The 23140-nt window shown below is 43.5% G+C and overlaps 1 protein-coding gene across 1 annotated transcript in view; it reads right to left on the bottom strand.

Annotated features, from left to right (window-relative positions):
• The window catches only part of LOC115143003 (citron rho-interacting kinase-like), a 56464-nt gene extending 35126 nt beyond the window's left edge, over positions 1-21338 (bottom strand). The window contains 12 exon segments of the mRNA XM_029682958.2: positions 658-777; positions 1122-1265; positions 3458-3563; positions 13010-13199; positions 15016-15169; positions 15536-15742; positions 16022-16115; positions 16395-16537; positions 18345-18443; positions 18733-18908; positions 20522-20663; positions 20919-21338. Of these exon segments, the coding sequence (XP_029538818.2) occupies positions 658-777; positions 1122-1265; positions 3458-3563; positions 13010-13199; positions 15016-15169; positions 15536-15742; positions 16022-16115; positions 16395-16537; positions 18345-18443; positions 18733-18908; positions 20522-20663; positions 20919-21011 (1668 nt within the window). The 5' untranslated portion in view covers positions 21012-21338.
• Between the last annotated feature and the right edge of the window lie 1802 nt (positions 21339-23140).

Below are 23140 nucleotides of genomic sequence, written 5' to 3'. Positions count from 1 at the left end.
CATGGACTTTACAGTGTCCCAGAACGTTTTGGAGTTTGTGCTACAGGAAGCAAATTTCTGTTTGAAAAAGCTAGCCTTTGCTTTCCTAACTGCCTGTGTATATTGGTTCCTAACTTCCCTGAAATGCAAGAGTCCTGATCATAGACATAGGAGTGAATTGTCTGTGTTCTAGATTTTGGGAAAGTCTACAAAATGGCGTTTCCCTTACTAGAACCTCTAGAGGACATGTCTTGAGTTTGGGACACAATTTTAGTTGTGTGACGCATACAACTCAGAAAGGCAGAGGGTTAGTTAGTAGGTTTGGTGCTGTATGTATCAAAGATCAGTTTTGGCCTTTCACATCATGACCTGATCCAACTCATACTCTGCAGGGCTCTATGCTGACTTGTTTTTACAAGGAACACGTGTGCAGCTACGTTGAAAGATGTAGGCGCACACTGAAAAATATTTGTGATATTAGACATAGCTTCTAAAATACAATTCCATTCCGCACAGCAAAGTATTTCGGCGCATTTGCAAGTAAAATGGTTGCACTGTAGAGCCCTGCTCTCGCATGCTTGATGCATACGGCCCTCTGGGTGAAAACTCAGTAAGCATGCTGTTCACTGGTAAGGAAGGGGTTGATGAAGTGAAGACAAAGTTGAAGTGTGATTCTACCTGCTCCTTGATCTCCTGCAGCTTGCTGCTTTGCTCTCTGATGTCATGCAGCAGCTGCAGAGCCTTGTCATCCTCCTGAGACACCTCCACACGGGCTGCCTCCAGGCTGCGCTTTAAGCTCTGTGGAAACACACGCACAATTAACACACGCACACACAGTAAATAAATCACAACGCATTCAAATATATCACCCTATAATGCGGTAGGTCTACTCTAATCAAATGGAGAAATGCATGACGACACCGCATTATCATCAGTCATGCATATACTAAACTATATGGGACGCATTAACAAGGTTGTAATGAAGAAAAAGAATGTAAGAGACACTCCACTGTCCAATATGCACTCAACTGTGTTGATATGCAACTAGATATTTGAACACAGAGTTAACACATTACTTTTCTAGCAAAATGGCTGTAACCGTAAGGATAGTTTCAGATGGACACATAGCATTAGGTACTCACACTGCACTCAGTGATGTAGGTGGCCAGGTCCTGCTCCAGGATGGTCCTCTGGTTCTCAGAGGCTTTGAGCTCCACATCCTTTTGGTGCAGAACTGACTCCAGGTCAGTCATCTTGCGCTGAAACCTAGAGATCTCCTGCTCCATCTAGGAAGGAAGCCACAAGGGACACCGAAGCTAGCTATTATACCGTGACTCAAAGGTTTATTTTTCAGAGTTGTACAGTGGGTAGAACAAGTATTTGATACACTGCCGATTTTGCAGGTTTTCCTACTTACAAAGCATGTAGAGGTCTGTAATTTTTATCATAGGTACACTTCAACTGTGAGAGACGGAATCTAAAACAAAAATCCAGAAAATCACATTGTATGATTTTTAAGTAATTAATTTGCATTTTATTGCATGACATAGGTATTTGATCACCTACCAACCAGTAAGAATTCCGGCTCTCACAGACCTGTTAGTTTTTCTTTAAGAAATCCCTCCTGTTCTCCACTCATTACCTGTATTAACTGCACCTGTTTGAACTCGTTACCTGTATAAAAGACACCTGTCCACACACTCAATCAAACAGACTCCAACCTCTCCACAATGGCCAAGACCAGAGAGCTGTGTAAGGACATCAGGGATAAAATTGTAGACCTACACAAGGCTGGGATGGGCTACAGGACAATAGGCAAGCAGCTTGGTGAGAAGGCAACCACTGTTGGCGCAATTATAATAAAATGGAAGAAGTTCAAGATGACGGTGAATCACCCTCGGTCTGGGGCTCCATGCAAGATCTCACCTCGTGGGGCATCAATGATCATGAGGAAGGTGAGGGATCAGCCCAGAACTATACAGCAGGACCTGGTCAATGACCTGAAGAGAGCTGGGACCACAGTCTCAAAGAAAACCATTCGTAACACACTACGCAGTCATGGATTAAAATCCTGCAGCGCACGCAAGGTCCCCCTGCTCAAGCCAGCGCATGTCCAGGCCCGTCTGAAGTTTGCCAATGACCATCTGGATGATCCAGAGGAGGAATGGGAGAAGGTCATGTGGTCTGATGAGACAAAAATAGAGCTTTTTGGTCTAAACTCCACTCGCTGTGTTTAGAGGAAGAAGAAGGATGAGTACAAACCCAAGAACACCATCCCAACCGTGAAGCATGGAAGTGGAAACATCATTCTTTGAGGAAGCTTTTCTGAAAAGGGGACAGGACGACTGCACCGTATTGAGGGGAGGATGGATGGGGCCATGTATTGCGAGATCTTGGCCAACAACCTCCTTCCCTCAGTAAGAGCATGGAAGATGGGTCATGGCTGGGTCTTCCAGCATGACAACGACCCCGAAACCCACAGCCAGGGCAACTAAGGAGTGGCTCCGTAAGAAGCATCTCAAGGTCCTGGAGTGGCTTAGCCAGTCTCCAGACATGAACCCATTAGAAAATCTTTGGAGGGAGCTGAAAGTCCGTATTGCCCAGCGACAGCCCCGAAACCTGAAGGATCTGGAGAAGGTCTGAACGGAGGAGTGGGCCAAAATCCCTGCTGCAGTGTGTGCAAACCTGGTCAAGAACTACAGGAAATGTATGATCTCTGTAATTGCAATCAAAGGTTTCTGTACCAAATATTAGGTTCTGCTTTATCAAATACTTATGTAATGCAATAAAATGCAAATGAATTACTTAAAAATCATACAATGTGATTTTCTGGATTTTTGTTTTAGATTCCGTCTCTCACAGTTGAAGTGTACCTATGATAAAGAAATTACAGACCTCTACATGCTTTGTAAGTAGGAAAAGCTGCAAAATCGTCAGTGTATCAAATACTTGTTCTCCCACTGTATATAGAAATGTTTATTTCTCAGAGTTGTACACATTTTGTCAAATGAGACGAGATAGTCACTCAAAAGGAGTTCAACGTTTGCCCCATGTCACAGTAAATGCCACGAGAGATCTCCTGCCCCATCTGTTAATCAATACATAATTAATTAACAGTAATGAATTTGGTTAAAAAGCAGATTTTTTACTATATTGGTTATTATAGCACTCAAATCAATATCCATCTAGAGAGTATGCCATGCATATGCTACGCTGACGTATGGACATTATAACTCCACGACAACCTCCTAATTCTCTCGGATTCCAATGAGATATTTCAATAAGATCATTTAAAAATCAGTGTGTAAAAACAACTCATCGGAGAAGGTGAATACTGTTGGAGTGTCAAGATTAGTTTACATTCAGGTTAAATAGTGCCTGGAGACTTTAGATATAGACCACCATTCACAATCATTTACATGTGGCCCATTTCCAGGAAAAATAAATAAATAAATAAATAAAATAAGCAGTACAGTACCTTGTGACATTTGTCTTGAGTTTCTTGAAGTTCTTTGCTTTTAATATGAAGCTTTTTCTCCATGGAGTTGGTTTTGGCAGGAGAGTTGAGGCCTGAAGCCACTGACCTGGGACAAGGCATATGGGAGAACACATTCATTGCACCATTCTTTGACAAAACATTCACATCTCATTTTGAATTGAAAATGCAAAGGGTTGTGCTCCATGAGTTTGACAAATATGTCAGATTCTAACTGGCATTCAATAGTTTCTTCAATCCAGACTATAGGCCATTGACTAGGCTATTACATGACTGCAATTCAAGCTCAATAAATAACACGTTTTTAATCCCATTTAATTCAAAGCAACTAGGCCCATTTCTCTTCTCAATATAATTTGGTACAATGACTGTCCCTCTTGACTACATTGAGTCAAACTGAAAAGTTCAATTGGATTTGTCAGACAATGACTTTGAAGTCAATCCTCGTGCTTAGAGGCTTAGTTTGTGGTAATAAGATGAGGGATGATTAACATAGTAATCAAGATATTAATTAAGATAAAGGGAAGTTACAATAAATCAACCGCTTGAATTTGTAGGACGGAACAATTCTCTTTAGAAAAACAAGTGACGTTATTATCATAACCCCCAAAACAATGAAGCCTACGTTTTTGTTGGCAAATGACTAAACACATGATGTTTAGGCCTACCTCTTCAAGCTATATTTTAAAATTGAAGGCTAATCTTGCTCCAAAGTGTCATACCTTCACCACTACAGATACAGTAGGCTATATCAGAGAAATGAAATGCTATGTATAAATCTCATGAAATGCACAGGGATATTGATCCATTTGTTCACATGTCACTTTTCTGGCCAGCTCTGATGGAAAACGTGTTTTTATAACTTTCATCAAAAAGGATTATGTTTGAACCCTTTGTATTTCCTGTTTCAGAATGTATTTCCCTGATTACTATATAAAAGCTGTGAGTAAACAGGTTTCCATCCAACCGTTTTATGCAAGTAAAGTACATGTCAGGTAACAAAATGCCACGACGGGCCTGATGGAAAGCACAAATTTGTTGGTAAACTTGCCAAATGTAGACAAGTTAAGAACTACACTACCGGTCAAAAGTTTTAGAACACCTACTCATTCAAGGGTTTTTCTTTATTTTTACTATATTGTAGAAATAGTGAAGACCTCAAAACTATGAACACATATGGAATTATGCAGTAACCAAAATATTTTACATTTGAGTTTCTTCAAATAGCCACCCTTTGCCTTGATGACCGCATTGCACACTCTTGGCATTCTCTCAGCCAGCTTCAACTGGAATGCTTTTTCAACAGTCTTCACTCCGCGGTCCGACTCATCCCAAACCATCTCAATTTGTAGGAGGTCGGGGGATTGTGGAGGCCAGGTCATCTGATGCAGCACACCATCACCCTCCTTCCGGCGCCGACAGAGATGGCCGCCTCGCTTCGCGTTCCTAGGAAACTATGCAGTTTTTTGTTTTTTTTACGTGTTATTTCTTACATTAGTACCCCAGGTCATCTTAGGTTTCATTACATACAGTCGAGAAGAACTACTGAATATAAGATCAGCGTCAACGCACCATCAGTACGACCAAGAATATGATTTTCGCGACGCGGATCCTGTGTTCTGCCTTTCAAACAGGACAACGGAATGGATCCCATGCAGCGACCCAAAAAAACGACTCCGAAAAAGAGGGAAACGAGGCGGTCTTCTGGTCAGACTCCGGAGACGGGCACATCGTGCACCACTCCCTAGCATTCTTCTCGCCAATGTCCAGTCTCTTGACAACAAGGTTGATGAAATCCGAGCAAGGGTAGCATTCCAGAGGGACATCAGAGACTGTAACGTTCTTTGCTTCACGGAAACATGGCTCACTGGAGAGACGCTATCGGAGGCGGTGCAGCCAGCGGGTTTCTCCACGCATCGCGGCGACAGAAACAAACATCTTTCTGGTAAGAAGGGGGGCGTATGCCTTATGGCTAACGAGACATGGTGTGATGAAAGAAACATACAGAAACTCAAATCCTTCTGTTCACCTGATTTAGAATTCCTCACAATCAAATGTCGACCACATTATCTACCAAGAGAATTCTCTTCGATTATAATCACAGCCGTATATACCCCCCCCGAGCAGACACATCGATGGCTCTGAACAAACTTTATTTGACTCTTTGCAAACTGGAATCCATTTATCCGGAGGCTGCATTCATTGTAGCTGGGGATTTTAACAAGGCTAATCTGAAAACAAGACTCCCTCAATTTTATCAGCATATCGATTGCGCAACCAGGGGTGGAAAAACCTTGGCTCATTGTTACTCTAACTTCCGCGACGCATATAAGGCCCTGCCCCGCCCCCCTTTCGGAAAAGCTGACCACGACTCCATTTTGTTGATCCCTGCCTACAGACAGAAACTAAAAAAAGAAGCTCCCACGCTGAGGTCTGTCCAACGCTGGTCCGACCAAGCTGACTCCACACTCCAAGACTGCTTTCATCACGTGGACTGGGATATGTTTCGTATTGCGTCAGATAACAATATTGACGAATACGCTGATTCGGTGTGCGAGTTCATTAGAACGTGCGTTGAAGATGTCGTTCCCATAGCAACGATTAAAACATTCCCTAACCAGAAACCGTGGATTGACGGCAGCATTCGCGTGAAATTGAAAGTGCGAACCACTGCTTTTAATCAGGGCAAGGTGACTGGTAACATGACCGAATACAAACAGTGCAGCTATTCCCTCCGCAAGGCTATCAAACAAGCTAAGCGTCAGTACAGAGACAAAGTAGAATCTCAATTCAACGGCTCAGACACAAGAGGCATGTGGCAGGGTCTACAGTCAATCACGGACTACAAGAAGAAAACCAGCCCAGTCACGGACCAGGATGTCTTGCTCCCAGGCAGACTAAATAACTTTTTTGCCCGCTTTGAGGACAATACAGTGCCACTGACACGGCCTGCAACGAAAACATGCGGACTCTCCTTCACTGCAGCCGAGGTGTGTAAGACATTTAAACGTGTTAACCCTCGCAAGGCTGCAGGCCCAGACGGCATCCCCAGCCGCGCCCTCAGAGCATGCGCAGACCAGCTGGCCGGTGTGTTTACGGACATATTCAATCAATCCCTATACCAGTCTGCTGTTCCCACATGCTTCAAGAGGGCCACCATTGTTCCTGTTCCCAAGAAAGCTAAGGTAACTGAGCTAAACGACTACCGCCCGTAGCACTCACTTCCGTCATCATGAAGTGCTTTGAGAGACTAGTCAAGGACCATATCACCTCCACCCTACCTGACACCCTAGACCCACTCCAATTTGCTTACCGCCCAAATAGGTCCACAGACGATGCAATCTCAACCACACTGCACACTGCCCTAACCCACCTGGACAAGAGGAATACCTATGTGAGAATGCTGTTCATCGACTACAGCTTGGCATTCAACACCATAGTACCCTCCAAGCTCGTCATCAAGCTCGAGACCCTGGGTCTCGACCCCGCCCTGTGCAACTGGGTACTGGACTTCCTGACGGGCCGCCCCCAGGTGGTGAGGGTAGGCAACAACATCTCCTCCCCGCTGATCCTCAACACGGGGGCCCCACAAGGGTGCGTTCTGAGCCCTCTCCTGTACTCCCTGTTCACCCACGACTGCGTGGCCACGCACGCCTCCAACTCAATCATCAAGTTTGCGGACGACACAAGAGTGGTAGGCTTGATTACCAACAAGCTGTATCACCGCCTGGTACGGCAACTGCTCCGCCCTCAACCGTAAGGCTCTCCAGAGGGTAGTGAGGTCTGCACAATGCATCACCGGGGGCAAACTACCTGCCCTCCAGGACACCTACACCACCCGATGTTACAGGAAGGCCATAAAGATCATCAAGGACATCAACCACCCGAACCACTGCCTGTTCACCCCGCTATCATCCAGAAGGCGAGGTCAGTACAGGTGCATCAAAGCTGGGACCGAGAGACTGAAAAACAGCTTCTATCTCAAGGCCATCAGACTGTTAAACAGCCACCACTAACATTGAGTGGCTGCTGCCAACACACTGACTCAACTCCAGCCACTTTAATAATGGGAATTGATGGGAAATGATGTAAAGTATATCACTAGCCACTTTAAACAATGCTACCTTATATAATGTTACATACCCTACATTATTCATCTCATATGCATACGTATATACTGTACTCTATATCATCTACTGCATCCTTATGTAATACATGTATCACTAGCCACTTTAACTATGCCACTTTGTTTACATACTCATCTCATATGTATATACTGTACTCGATACCATCTACTGTATCTTGCCTATGCTGCTCTGTACCATCACTCATTCATATATCTTTATGTACATATTCTTTATCCCCTTACACTGTGTATAAGACAGTAGTTTTGGAATTGTTAGCTAGATTACTTGTTGGTTATTAGTGCATTGTCGGAACTAGAAGCACAAGCATTTCGCTACACTCGCATTAACATCTGCTAACCATGTGTATGTGACAAATAAAATTTGATTTGGTAAAAAATAGCCCGTACACAGCCTGGAGTTGTGTTGGGTCATTGTCCTGTTGAAAAACAAATGATAGTCCCACTAAGCCGAAACCAGATGGGATGGCATATCGCTGCAGAATGCTGTGGTAGCCATGCTGGTTAAGTGCGCCTTGAATTCTAAATAAATCATAGACAGTGTTACCAGAAAAGCACCCCCACACCAAAACCCTTCCTCCATGCTTTATGGTGGGAAAAACACATAAGGAGATCATCCGTTCACCCACACCGCGCCTCACAAATGACACGGTGGTTGGAACCAAAAAACTAATTTGGACTCGAGACCAAAGGACAAATTTCCACCGGTCTAATGTCCAATGCTCGTGTTTCTTGGCCCAAGCAAGTCTCCTCTTCTTAATGGTGTCCTTTAGTAGTGGTTTCTTTGCAGCAATTCGAACATGAAGGCCTGATTCACACAGTCTCCTCTGAACAGATGAGGTTAAGATGTGTATGTTACTTGAACTCTGTGAAGCATTTATATGGGCTGCAATTTCTGAGGCTGGTAACTCTAACGAACTTATCCTCTGCAGCAGAGGTAACTCTGGGTCTTCCATTCCTGTGGCGGTCCTCATGAGAGCCAATTTAAATCATAGTACTTGATGGTTTTTGCAACTGCACTTTTTCCGTATTGACTGAGCTTCATGTCTTAAAGTAATGATGGACTGTCATTTATCTTTGCTTATTTGAGCTGTTCTTGCCATAATCTGGATTTGGTCTTTTACCAATTAGGGCCATCTTCTGTATACCCTCCTACCTTATCACAACAACTGATTGGCTCAAACGAATGAAGAAGGAAAGAAATTCCACAAATTAACTTCTAAGAAGGCACATCTGTTAATTGAAATGCATTCCTGGTGACTACCTCATGAAGCTGGTTGAGAGAATGCCAAGAGTGTGCTAAGCTGTCATCAAGGCAAAAGGTGACTATTTGAAGAAACTCAAATATAAAATATATTTTGATTTGTTTAACACTTTTTTGGTTACCTCATGATTCCATGTGTGTGATTTCATAGTGTTGACGTTTTAACTATTATTATACAATGTAGAAAATAAGAAAAATAAAGAAAAATCCTTAAATGAGAGGTGTTCTAAAAACTTTGACTGGTACTGTGTGACCTTTTCCACAATTTGCTGTGTTCCAGCCTGAATTAAACATTACTTGAGACTTTGTCACTGGCCTACACACAATACCCCATAATGTCAAAGTGGAATTGTTTTATTTATTTATTGTAATTTAAAAAAGAATGAGGAAAAGCTAAAATGTCTTCAGTCAAAAAGTATTCAACCCCTTTGTTATGGCAAGCCTAAATAAATGTAGGAGTTTTTTTAATTAACAATTTGCATGGACTCTGTGCAAGAACAGTGTTTAACATGATTTTTGAATGAATACCTCATCTCTGTACCCCTCCCCACACACAAATATCTGTACGGTCTCTCAGTTGAGCAGTGTATTTCAAACAGAGATTACACCACAAAGACAAAGGAGGTTTTCCAATGCCTCAAAGAAGGGCACCTATTGGTGAAGTTATTAAATACACTTTGGATGGTGTATCAAATCACCCAGTCACTACAAATACAGGCGTCCTTAACTTAGTTGCCGGAGAGGAAGGACATCGCTCATAGATTTTACCATGAGGCCAATGGTGACTTTAAAAACAGTTAATGGCTGTGATACAAGAAAACTGAGGATGGATCAACAACATTGTAGTTACTCCACAACACTAACCTAAACCTAAGTGAAACAAAGGAAGCCTGTACAGAATAAAAATGTTAACCCCACTTTGTAAGAACAAAATGTGGAAAAAGTTGTGTGAATACTTTCTGAAACCACTGGATGTTGTGTGGTCCATGCAGTTTATGAGGCTACACTTTTCAGAGTGGTGAAAGTACAAGGTGATGAACTTGATTCTCCTTTCCAATAAAAATCGAGGGTCTTATTCTGATGACAGATCCTTGGCTGCAGTTTGTCAAACCTTTGTGTTCATAAAAATATCATCATGTAGGCTATAGGCTACCTGCACTGTATCTGCAAGCTGTTGGCTAGAGCACACGTGCCAAGACCAAGTAGAAGGAATTGTCCGTATCGTCCCGAGATAGAAATGTGTACAGGCACAGATATGGGTACCAAAAAAAAGGTCCCAAAGAACACAGTGGCCTCCATCATTCTTAAATGGAAGAAGTTTGGAGCCACCAGAACTGTTCCTAGAGCTGGCCGCCCGGCAAAACTGAGCAATGGGGGGGAAAAGAGCCTTGGTCAGGGAGTTGACCCGATGGTCACTCTGACAGGGCTCCAGAGTTCCTGTCGAGATGGGAGAACCTTCCAGAAGGACAACCATCTCTGCAGCACTCCACCAATCAGACCTTTATTGTAGACCGGCCAGACTAAAGCCACTCATCAGTAAAAAGCACATGACAGACCGCTTGGAGGACTCTCAGACCATAAGAAACAAGATTCTCTGTTCTGAAGAAACCAAGATTGAACTCTTTGGCTTGAATGCCAAGCGTCACGTCTGGAGGAAACCTGGCACGATCCCTACGGTGAAGCATGATGGTTACAGTATTGTGCTGTGGGGATGTTCTTCAACGGAAGGAACGGGGAGACTAGTCCGGAGCGAGGGAAAGATGAACAAAGCAAAGCACAGAGAGATCCTTGATGAAAACCTGCTCCAGAGCGCTCAGGACCACAGACTGGGGCGAAGGTTCACCTTCCAACAGGACAACAACCCTAAGCATACAGCCAGGACAACGCAGGAGTGGTTTTGGGACAAGTCTTTGAATGTCCTTAAGTGGCCCAACCAGAGCCCAGACTTGAACCCGTCTCTGGAGAGACCTGAAAATAGCTGTGCAGCGACCCTGCCCATCCAACCTGACAGAGCTTGAGAGGATCTGCAGAGAAGAATGGGAGAAACTCGCCAAATATAGATGTCAAGCTTGTAGCATCATACCCAAGAACTCTCAAGGATGTAACCACTGCCAAAGGTGCTTCAACAAAGTACTGAGTAAAAAGTCTGAATACTTATGTAAATGTCATATTTCATTTTTTTACAACTTTTTTAAAAATTAAATAATTTGCAAAAATATGTTTTTTTGCTTTGTCATTATGGGGTATTGTGTGTAGATTGATGAGGGGAAAAACTATGTAATCCATTTTAAAATAAGGCTATAACGTAATTGTTTTGTGAAAAGTCAAGGGGTCTGAACACTTTCTGCGTGACAAAACCATCTGAATTGAAAATCCGATGGAAACCCATTTAACTTGTAGTCGGTACATAGGAATTTTGCCGCAAAAGTTATTTTCATGTCCACTACATCATCACGCACAGCCTTTTATCCGCAACAAGTCAATGTCTAGCAATCACAGAATCTTGTTTACATAACGACATATAGTCCGACAAACAAACCATGAGAAAAATTGCAATGTAAACACAACAGCACATTTCCTAGAGCACTCAGGACCACCATTACATGAGTACAGATTGAAACGGACGGATACATTGAAATGCCAAAAACACAGGTACATGACATAACACGCATCCACAAAAATCAGCACCAGTTTTCCTTGAATGCGTACTGAGCAACATACTTCCCTCATCATCACAATGCCCCTGGGAGAGACGGTGGCTGGCGAACAGCAAAACACACAGGATGGGCATCACTGCCTCCATCACACTGTGCAGAGATCATAGATCAACAGCCAGCGCTGGCTGCATTTTCATAGATAGCCAGGATGGATGGCTGGGCAGGCTGTGTGTGGTTACATGTTAGCACTTGTCAGCTACAGGAGCTCCCATCTGCTTCCACTATGCTAAACAAATGACCATTTGCCTGGATTGTTCTGCATTTTTCCCTAATTGGGCTTAATGAGCAGTTTAATATACAACAAGCCCTCATATGTTAACACAATCAGCTTCTGTGTCTTGTTTGCGCTGCTTGTTTGGTACCATTAAAAGCAGTGCAAAAAATGAAACCAAAAACAGATCACCGTGTCTTAGGGAGATGCAGCATCGTGGGAGAGAAAATAAAATATATGAATGTAAAATAGGGAGGAGAGAGAGAAGGAGAGCGCGAGAAAGAGAGAAAAAGAGAGACATACAGAGGGGTCAAAAAAACATCCTCGTTTCCATAGAAATACATTCTCTCCACCAATCTGCATCCCTCCTTTCTCTGACTAATCTAATCTTCCCTTTGTTTCATATTTTTTGTGCTCCTTTTCTTCTTTCTGTTCCCTTTCTGCATCATCACCCACAGATTCTGCAATTAACCTGCCACAGGGAACAGTCAGTGCTAGAAATCAACCAGGGGCAACATTATTAGGGAATCAGCAAGCCACTGACTAGTTGAGTCAATTACCAACCAAACCCCACCGCTGTTAATTTGGCAAAGCCATTATACACTGCGCGGCAATAACAAAGGCAGAGCACCATAACATGCACACAACTGAGGGGAGAGAGGGGAGGGTCTCCTCCACCTCACAGCAGCGCACGCCATCGACACACTCACCGGAATACCAACCAGCTCTGATAGTCCAATAACATCAGCAAGCTACGTTCTCCTACCATTCAGCTCTGGTGTGTCTGATCTCCACAGCAGTCAGAGGTAGACGACAAACCTCTAGTCTCATTCTTTATCCCAACCTTTCTCAATCAGAGAGCTCTGTTTTCAAATGGTGAAAACAGTCAGAATCCGGTCTGTGTTTATGACTGGATGAACGCATGAAAGAGGGGCTTGTCTCCAACGAGAAAGGAGAGAGAGGAGTTCCCCTCATTCTGTCTGACACAGCACATAGCCACCAAGCCCATAATAGAGCCACCAGCCAAGCACTGCCACTGCAGGAAAAAAACAGCCTATAGAAAGACATGGTTGGATGATACCTGGAGAGCGTTGCCGTGGCGTTACTCAAGGCAGATCAGACCTGCCACCACCTGTGAATGGCGCCTATCAAGCAGAGGGGTTCGGCTGACAGACGCAGGTCAAGGTACAGTACTTACTCAGACTTGGCCAGCGCTGTCAACGCCCTGCTGAAGAACCAGCCTAGAAAGGGCAGGTCCTGGCCCTGGAAGCCCGGCCGCAGGGGGTCTCGCTGGGCATCCGCTCGCCGGGGCCGAGGCTTCTCCGGAGGCTCCTCAAAATTGGAGGTATCATCTTCGGCGCGGAGTGTCGGCACGAAGGGAGGGAGGGCTGCGGGAGGAGGGAGAAAAGAACGAACGAGGGAGAGAGTGAATGAGCGAGAGAGATACGCCGGGAAAGAGTCAACAGATACAAAAAACGGGGGAAGTGAGGAGAAGAAACATGCGATGTGGCTGTAGCGCAGCAATTCGCGCACTCTCACACACACACTCATAAATTGCTCTCCCCCCCTCCCATACATACGTTGTAGCGTCTCCCTCTCTCTCACTGCAGCAGCTCGGTCTAATCAGCTGGAGCCATAGCCGCCAAAGCACAGCCCTATAAGTCTAGCGCTCTATCTGCACTCACTCAACCATTAACAAGCCCAGCCTCATACATTTGCACAACACACACACACATTTAAGACGCACACCAATCACACCATCTTATGGTAGTCTTTAAGAACATTTTAAAGCAGAGGCAGTATTTGGATTCACGAATGTTCCTTTGATCAACATATTTGACAAATAGCTCATTAAGCTAGGTGGGTGAATAGCCACCCAGGGCACTTTTTTATTTATTTATTGTACCTTTATTTAACTAGGCACACATATGAACAAATTCTTATTTACAATGACGACCTACACCGGCCAAACCCGAACGACGCTGGGCCAATTGTGCGCAGCCCTATGGGACTCCCAATTACGGGCCGGTTGTGATACAGACTGGGTTTCGAACCAGGGTGTCTGTAGTGACGCCTCTAGCACTGAGATGCAGTGCCTTAGACCGCTGCGCCAAAACATCCTGATGCTGTGTTTTAATGTCAATGAAACAAAGGAGCTCTATGATCAAGTACTTGGACACGGGACTCCATTTCTTACTGAATTCAGCAACAATTTTCTTTCAATCAGGGTCCACAAATCACAGCTCTTCCATGAAAGGAAAGATATTCCAGTAAATCCTCTTCCAGAAATAGAATAGTCCACAGTAATTCTAATTCCAGACTTTCATCTATTTACCCTGACAACAATATGATATTGTGAGCATCAATGAGGCAATTTCACATATCTGGTCAATCAAAGGCTCTGGCATTCTTCTCATGACATTCTCACCACGTGTCAATGCTGAGTGATTCTGAGCTGTAACACACAAGCGTTTATGTCATTAATATATTCCCTCATCGTAGTGTCAGGCTTTATGTCCAGCCTTTTCCCTGCTCTCCTGGGGATCATACACACAGACACACACACACACAGTAGTAGTGGCATCAGTAGTTGTGAGATAATGAGATTCGCTACGGTCTGGCAGGAGGCCAGCTTAGTCCAGAGGGGGGATGTTGAAGAGAGATCAGCAGCTGTGTGTGTGTGTGTACACATTACGCTGTACGTAGTGTACTGTGTACAATATTTGTTTCCTTTAGTAGTATAGTGAAGCATGGAAAGCGCTTGAGTGCTGTATTTCAAGTGTGTGCATTCCATCGATCAATAAGAAAGAGCTCTACAAACCATTTACTGAAGTAAGCTAAATATACTGTATATCCAAAAACTGTCTTAGTGAATCAACAACCAAGATAAGTGGAAAACCATGCCAGCTTTAAGTTTGAGTGAACTATCCCTTTAAACCGAATCAAACCCTAGTTTATCTTCAAATGGTTCTTCTCTACCTTGCAACACTTAACAGATGTAAGACACATTCATAAACAAGGCTGAGGTGAGAGCACCATGATCAGCTTATAACCAGGGTCATCAGGGCACTCAACGGATAAGTTTGAAAACGTTTCGCAAACGGAAAATGAAAATAATTGTTTCTTATTGGACAAGTTCACTTGTTTTCCATTTGGTGGCTAATGAATACGACCCTGGTCGGTTAGGAGGGGACCAGGGCTCACCTTGTCTCAGCTTGTTCCAGTCCACAGTGGAGAAGAAGGGGTGACAACGGAGCTCCTCAAAGCCTAGCCGCTCCTGCGCTCCACAAAGTAGACTCTGAACCAGGTCTACAAAGTGCTTACTGGCCTTTGGATCCTGGGGGTACCTCAAAAAACGCTGGGAGGAAAACGATAGGGACAGAATGCAGTCACAACGTTCTTAAACATAGAATTCAGATAACTCTGTGGCAGCTAAGGTTGTCAAGAATCACAAAATGTTTTGATATGACTACTGTAGTTGGTGTAAAATTGCTACGCCTATTTTCCCTTTAGACTGCCTGAAGAGATAGCGGACAGCCTCATACATCATTTGTCAGGTAACCCCCCCCAATCACTTTTTTCATAGCCATCCATTTTACAGATTCAAAATAAAAATTACCTACTTTTCCAGGATACCAGTATCATTCCATACCTTTTTACAGACTTCCAGACCAGTGCAAGAAGTATCAGACAGTACGTATTAGATATAATAATGGGACCCTACCTGGAAGTTCATGATATTGTGGGCGGTCTTGGTGGCGGTGCCATCGGTGAACGGAGACTTCATGTAGATCATCTCGTAGGCGATGATCCCTAGTGACCACCAGTCACACTCCAGGCCGTAGCTACACTGGGACCCCCCGTTCATAGCCCCCAACACCTCAGGGGACAGGTAGTCCTGCGTCCCGACAGGTGCCCTGGGGGTAAACACCTGCAAAACAGCCATCTCAGTTACTCTCACCTCATGAATAACCTCTAAATTAATGTTATTATGTGGAAGTTGTAACTGCTATTGCATTATGTTATAACCCAATGTTTGAGTAGTAATCCATCCCTTGCACAGGTTTCACATGTTGTTTCAATGGAGCCAGCAACTTGGTAGTTACATGAGCTTTTTGGTTTTGTTTTTGCGGCACAACCTTCTCACACATTCAACAGGAAAAATAAGAAATCCTCTTCAGTATATTCATTCTGATGTGTGAGCTTTTACCTTTTTATTAGCAGTGAGCTTGGCAGCTGAACCAAAGTCTGCCAGCTTGATGTGCCCAGTGCGGTCAATGAGCACATTCTCTGGTTTGACATCTCTGCAACAGGAAAGATGCGAGGAGGATGTGAGAGAATGCAGGAGAAAGCGAATGGGAACAGAAGGACAAGGAGGAGCGAGACCAGACAAAACAATTTGACCTAAATGCAGGTGAGAGATCTTACAAAGAGCGAGAAGGATTTCTCTCTTATACCTGTGGTGTATTAACCCTATATGAACATTGACACTAGTAGTCACGTTGTTATTCTGGGGATTCACATTAGCGGTAGAGGTGTGCAGCCCATTTGAGTGTATTATAAATGTGGAATTTGGAAGTCACCTGTGGACAAAACCCATCTGATGCACAGCGTGGATGGCCTCGACTAGTTCGGCCAGGTAAAACTGGGCCATGGCCTCATCAAATTGCTCCTCATATCTGTTCATCAGGGCCATCAGATCCCCACCCGGGAGGTAATCCATCGCCTATCAACACACACACACGGAAATTAAACACAAACACGGACATGTGCACAGTAACGTGACAATCATGTTTTCAGACAAACAGGAAACTGTCTTGCAACAGCCTGGCCAAACAGCTTCATTCATTTTGTGTTTATTTGAAACCCTGCGAAAAAAGACCAGTATCACCACGCCATATTGCAGACAACACAGTTTCTATGGTCACTGGTCCCATATTAATAAACCACCAAGAGCTCCAAAATGTGTGTGTAAATGAAATTGAAATACTTGTCACATGCTTTGTAGACAACAGCTGTAGACTAAAAGTGAAAGTGCTTACTTACAGGTCCATTTCCAACAACACAGAGTTAAAGATAAGATAACATTTTTATAAAAAATATAAATAGTGAGGAATAAATACACTGTGAATAACAACTATAAATAATAAGTAAAAATAACATGGCTATACATAGGGAGTAGAAAATAACAAAGCAACCGTTTCTAATTAATTCTACCAGTGCTGCCGTTGTTCCATGCATTCTAAATATAAACAGGAAGCAATAAAGGCAGCAGCTATCAGTAGGGGTGTTAAAAGTTCAGCAACGAGGAGCATACCGCAGAGCATGAATGGTCGGGGAGTCTGAATGAACAGCAGCATTCTAAAGAGGTTACCTAGCAACAGGGTACGGAGAGACACTTTGGAGCAGTCTAACACTTGGGTAGAGATGGATTCTTTGTATTTTCTCTGGGCTCAGTATGGAAGTGTGGGCAGAGATCAGAGCTGGGAGTGGGGGCTGACTGAGCTGAAGCAGACATGGGAAAATAACTCATTTCTAATTTAAGCCACTCAGTTCGCTTTCCGGGCAGCAATGCATTGCTCACTTGGCATTTGTTTTGGATATTCTAATCCCACTAAATTCACAGGAAGAATTGGACAGAGCGTTCCAACAGCAAACGGAGTACAGTGAGGGAAACACACAATTGTACTGATTAGGTAAAGTGGGAAAAACATCTAAAATGCCAACTTTTTGGCTGAAGGGACACATTTGGGATTTCGAAATTGAATTACAGGCCACAAAATTGTAATAGCGGCTCAAAGAAGGCTGCAAAGGAACGAAACCAATTTGATTATTGATTTTTATTTAGCTACGCAAGTCAGTTAAGAACAAATTCTTATTTACTATAGGCCTATAGATGCTATTTATGCATGCATTCGGTTTATATTCTTGTTGTTGTTATGAAAAGGAAGACATGGCAGTATCCATACCCCGCAAACACTATGCATCGATAACATGTTTTGAAAATCTATAGTACTGTTTATCAGCCCAATACAAAATATGGTACATGACGCCATCTATTGGACATCTGATGGATAGCAGTGGAGAGGTATAAGACTATGTAAGAAAATTGAAAAGCAACCTGGGTTCCATTTGGATTGACAGAGCGCAATGCCATGATCAATTCATTTAACTACGGATGTAAATATAGGGCCCCAGGCCATATTGAAGTACAAAACAGGCCACGTTCAGCCCTAGGGCCATAGATTGCCCACCGCTGTACTGACCCCTAACCAATTTGGAATATGATTTGTTCCCAGCCAAATTGCCTTGTTTTTAACGAGACATTTCTGTGAAAGCAAGGTCGACGGAATGTTTTCGAGCGAGACAGACGAGTGGCCATGGCCATCATTTTCAGCGTTGTCTTAGGGGCATTCTCGCTAGTAATATCTATAGATTTTGACAAATTGTGTTGAATATTGATATTGCATTGTGGTGTCAATCACACCTCAAATAATTCATAGGCCATAACCTATGTATTTCAATACTGTTACCAGGTAGACATTGTCTTGGTCCTGGAAGGCATACAGGAGCTGTGGGATCCAGGGGCTGCAGCTCAGTGCCAGTATCTTCCTCTCCTCCTCATAGAACACCTGAGGGAGGAACAGAACGTGAGTTACAGAGGAAGGGAATGCACCTGCCTGTCAACTACATTTCAGGAAACCACAAACAACGGATATTTTCCAAACATGGTACAGTTTTCACAGATTGACTCCTCAGTCAAAGGTGAATACTTACTTCCATTTAAGTTGACTTTCAAAGTCTCTCTTCGACATTGACGCACGACTAAGTGAAAATTCTATGATTTACATGGAAGTGAGGACCCGCCCCCACAACAAATAACTATTTTTGGAGCAGAATGAAAAAAATTGTGTAGCTTACATTTTCTTTGGAGCGCAGGCCTGCCTTCTCCATGACCTTCAAGGCACACACATCTCCTGTGGATCTCTCTCGGACCACCTGTACTTCAGCAAAGCGGCCTCGTCCAACCACCCCGCACTTCTCAAAGTCCCGCAACCCAGGCTGCAACTCATGTAACTCTGACACCACCTCAGAGTCTGAGAGTCACACACACATACACAGTTAAACATTAGTAATTGAGTATTCGAACAGACGTCAAAGCTCAATCTTTAACCAGATAATTTTTTTCAACAAATACTGTCAAACTATTTTGTGCAATGCGCTTTGTGGTTTCCCAAACAGGCAAGTGTAATTTCACCTAGAAGACAACATAAACTTGCTTTGACTCTAGTGTTCCATTTGTACATGTACATTTGCGGGGGCACAACTAAAAAGAAACCAAGCCAAGCATCGCAAGTTCTTCTCCCTAAATTCCCTTTCCTCTCAGTGTCTCATTCACTCAACTGCGTTCTGACCGCCCATGTGCCGAGTGAGCATACAAGCTCCCATTAGGCCTCCAGAAATCAATGCCTATAAAAACATTATCTAACTAATGGGATACACAAGCTACATTCCTTGCCAAATGATGACAGTTCACAAATTCAAAATGGACTTGTTGAATGAAGTAGGAAAATATGTGTTCCAACCACGAGCTGCAGTTTTGGACTAATTGCTTCCTATCTATTATCCGCTTAGGCTCCTTTGCGAACGGCTAGTGCCATTAAGAATTGGTTAGCTTAGCCTATAACCACCCTAAACATAGACAAGTTCGAAACTGAAAATACGCAAAAACATTTGTTTGATTAAAACAAAAACTACATTTTCATCACAATCATTAAGCATAGGCCAACTCACCAAACTGATGTCATGGCCATAATTCACCACCATGCAGAGCTCAATGTGGAATTGTTAATCCAATTTAGAAAATTCCAAAGAACAGGTAGGACAAACTAAATTGAATGCCTGTATTTCGAAAAAAACAGATCTTGGTTTGTAACCCTGAAAAAAAGTATTTCAACTTGCCAAATTGAGCCCTGTTTCAAATGATCACTCTTTGAGAATAACTGTTCCAGACGTGAGATGCACATCCCTTTGCACGGTCTAACTGTTCTGTCTAATTGTTTCACTTGGGAAAAATATGAGGTTCTATTTTATTCTGTTATATTACACAATATTTTTCTGCTTCTATAAAATTGACTGTGATAAAGGGCTAAAGGAAATAAGAGTCTTTTGTCTGCTAAATTAACAAAGCAAGGCTATGCTATTACACAGCAATAGGCTTCGACAAGCAAGCGCCACTGCTGAGGTTCTGTAGATTGTGTTCCACAATATGATATAACCAGTTGATATTACGGTTTCAATAAATGAATGAATAAATGATGGTTCTGAAAAATTAGGCATTGTTGGGGCAGCCTAGTGGTTAGAGCGTTGGACTAGTAACTGGAAGGTTGCAAGTTCAAACCACGAGCTGACAAGGTACAAATCTGTCGTTCTGCCCTTGAACAGGCAGTTAACCCACAGTTCCTAGGCCGTCATTGAAAATAAGAATTTGTTCTTAACTGACTTGCCTAGTTAAATAAAAGGTCAAATAAAAAAACACTGTTGGCATAGGCCTATAGACAAATGCACACATATTTGTTTTACATGCAAGTACTCCAACAGTCAAAACATGTAAAATACCCATCCCTATTAAACATAGGAGTATAATAAGTTGATATCCTTTACTACTAAAACACTTCAGTAGTAAATGAGATGCAAATCAAATGCTTACACTTGTTGACAAAGTTGGCCACATATTCTATCTTCATCAGGTCTGGGGAAGAGCACTCCTGGTAGAGAAGGAGCAGAGCGTCCAACAGCTCCTCCCTCGTCACATTCACCCCACCCTGTAGGCCATGGTTGGATATCTTTCCCTGGAGTGTTAAAGCAACAGGGGCATACTTTAATCATTCTTGTCAATTAAACGAGGCTTGCCAACGACCATCTCAGACCTTGCTGAACCTTTATCTGCATTGAACTGTTGAGCTAATTAGCTATATTAGTCGCTAGCAAGTTTATAACCAAATGATTAGGAGTATGTATTTCTACTGTTGTTTTGATTATTCTCTCTTACTAGCCCATATATAAAGGCAGTACATCAAGTAGCTACACCAGACAGTAATATTCACCTGCAGTAGGTGGTTGAGGCGGGAGCAGCGACTGGTCATTGGATCGAGAGACGCCAGATCTTTCACGCTCCCTTGATATTTGAATTTAAACATACCGACGCCTTGACTCTTTCCTAATCCAACTGAGATTGACACAGCAGGATCAGTTTTAGAATCACAAAACCAGCTGGTACGTTAGCTATGAACAGCAATAACAGCTAGCCAACTAGCTATCTTGCCCTGGATAATTCAACACATTCATTGTAAGCAAACCAACAGAGATAGAATACGAATGAACTTTCCAACCTAGTACGTACATATAATAAAAACGTAATGTAGCCTATCTAAAAATTTTGCCAACGGACAATATACTTTTAAAAAAAAGAAGAAAACATTAGGATCCTCCTGCTGTCTGCGGACCTGCGGTTGATTTTACTTCCGGTCCACTTTCGAATTTTGCGCGTTCTCTGTTCGCCTCATTACGTCATCGCATCGCGCTCTCACAGTGCTCGTTCATTGGATCAAGGACGTCTAGTCCCGCCCTCCATACTTGGCTGACGCGCGACACACTTGACTACACAGTGGCTGGTGTTCGAAAGACTAGTATTCTCCTCTCTTTCTGTAAAGAAAATCATGCCGTCTGGTTTCCTTTAACTGGAATTTGATGTATAGCATTTACTTTTAATTAAGTATGAAAATGTAGTATTTTTCCCACAGTAGCCTACTTAAGTACATTTGAAACCAGATCCACTGGAAGGTTTTTTGGGGGACAATAATTTCCTCCTTCAGACTAGATGGACATCATATTTTACAATTCGTGTCTCCCCTTTTTGTAGGCCTGGATTAGATGGTTGCATTCAAGACAAGGTGTTGTCATTCATTTTTTGTCTTCATTTTTTTTTTAATTGCCCCCACACCAGATACAAACATTACACACACATACGAACAACAATTGAATTTACAGACGCACAGAAACAACTATTACATCTCATCTGCCCAGACCCACATGCTCACACCCTCATCCCTAGTGCCTGCATTATTGTTTGCCACATGGCCTTACATTTTTACCAATTTAATAAATCATTCGAAATTTTCATTGTGTTATTAATGACGGATTGACGAGAAGAGAATCATCCAGCATTGGGTATCGCTTTCTGTAAAAAGAGGGTGACCCAATTACCACCTCATCGACGAGGGGATTGTGCAATAAACCTCTAGGTAAACGCCGCACTTCCCAGGAGTCATGTGTATCCCCTGTCACAGGAGGAGACGGCGACTATGGAGACATATATCACCGAATCTCTGTGACATGGGTACATTCGGCCCTCCATGTCAACCGCCTCCTCGAGTTATTTTTAATAAATCATTTGCACGGACGCAGACCTTATGAGTACCTAGTCATGCCATATGGGTTGACAAATGCTCCAGCCGTCTTCCAATCCTTTGTAGACGATATTCTCCGGGACCTGCACGGGCACGGTGTGATAGTTTATATAGATGAAATTCTGATCTATTCCGCCACACACGCCACACATGTGTCTCTGGTGTGCAGGGTACTTGGGCAACTGTTGGAGCATGACCTGTATGTCAAGGCCGAGAAATGTGTGTTCTCCAAACAAGCCGTCTCTTTCCTGTGGTATCGCATTTCCACATCTGGGGTGGTGATGGAGTGTGACAGCATTGCGGTACAGTAAAGGAGGTGCAGTGGTTTTTAGGGTTTGCCAATTACTACCAGACGTTTATCCGGGGTTTTGGGCAGGTGTCTGCTCCCATTACCTCACTGCTGAAGGGGGAGCCGGTGTGTTTGCGGTGGTCGGCGGAGGCGGGCAGAGCTTTTGGTTGTCTGAAGGCTTTGTTTACCGATGCTCCCGTATTGGCTCATCCGGACCCCTCTTTGGCATTCAGAGTGGAGGTGGACGTGTCCGAGGCTGGTGTTGGAGCCGTGCTATCACAGCGCTTGGGCACGCCACTGAAGCTTCGACACTGCGCTTTCTTTTCTAGGAAGCTCAGTCCGGCGGAGCGAAGCTATGATGTGGGGACCGGGAGTTGCTGGCTATGGTAAAGGCTCTGAAGGTGTGGAGACATTGGCTTGAGGGGGCGCAACACTCTTTTCTCATCTGGACTGACCACCGTAATCTGGAGTACATCCGGGCGGCGAGGAGACTGAATCCTCACCAGGCAAGGTGGGTGATGTTTTTCACAAGATTTTGTTTCACCATCTCATATAGACCAGGTTCCCGTAA

The sequence above is a fragment of the Oncorhynchus nerka genome, linkage group LG15 (assembly GCF_034236695.1).
Source record: "Oncorhynchus nerka isolate Pitt River linkage group LG15, Oner_Uvic_2.0, whole genome shotgun sequence".
Classification (NCBI taxonomy): domain Eukaryota; kingdom Metazoa; phylum Chordata; class Actinopteri; order Salmoniformes; family Salmonidae; genus Oncorhynchus; species Oncorhynchus nerka.
This window is presented reverse-complemented; position numbering and strand designations above follow the sequence as displayed.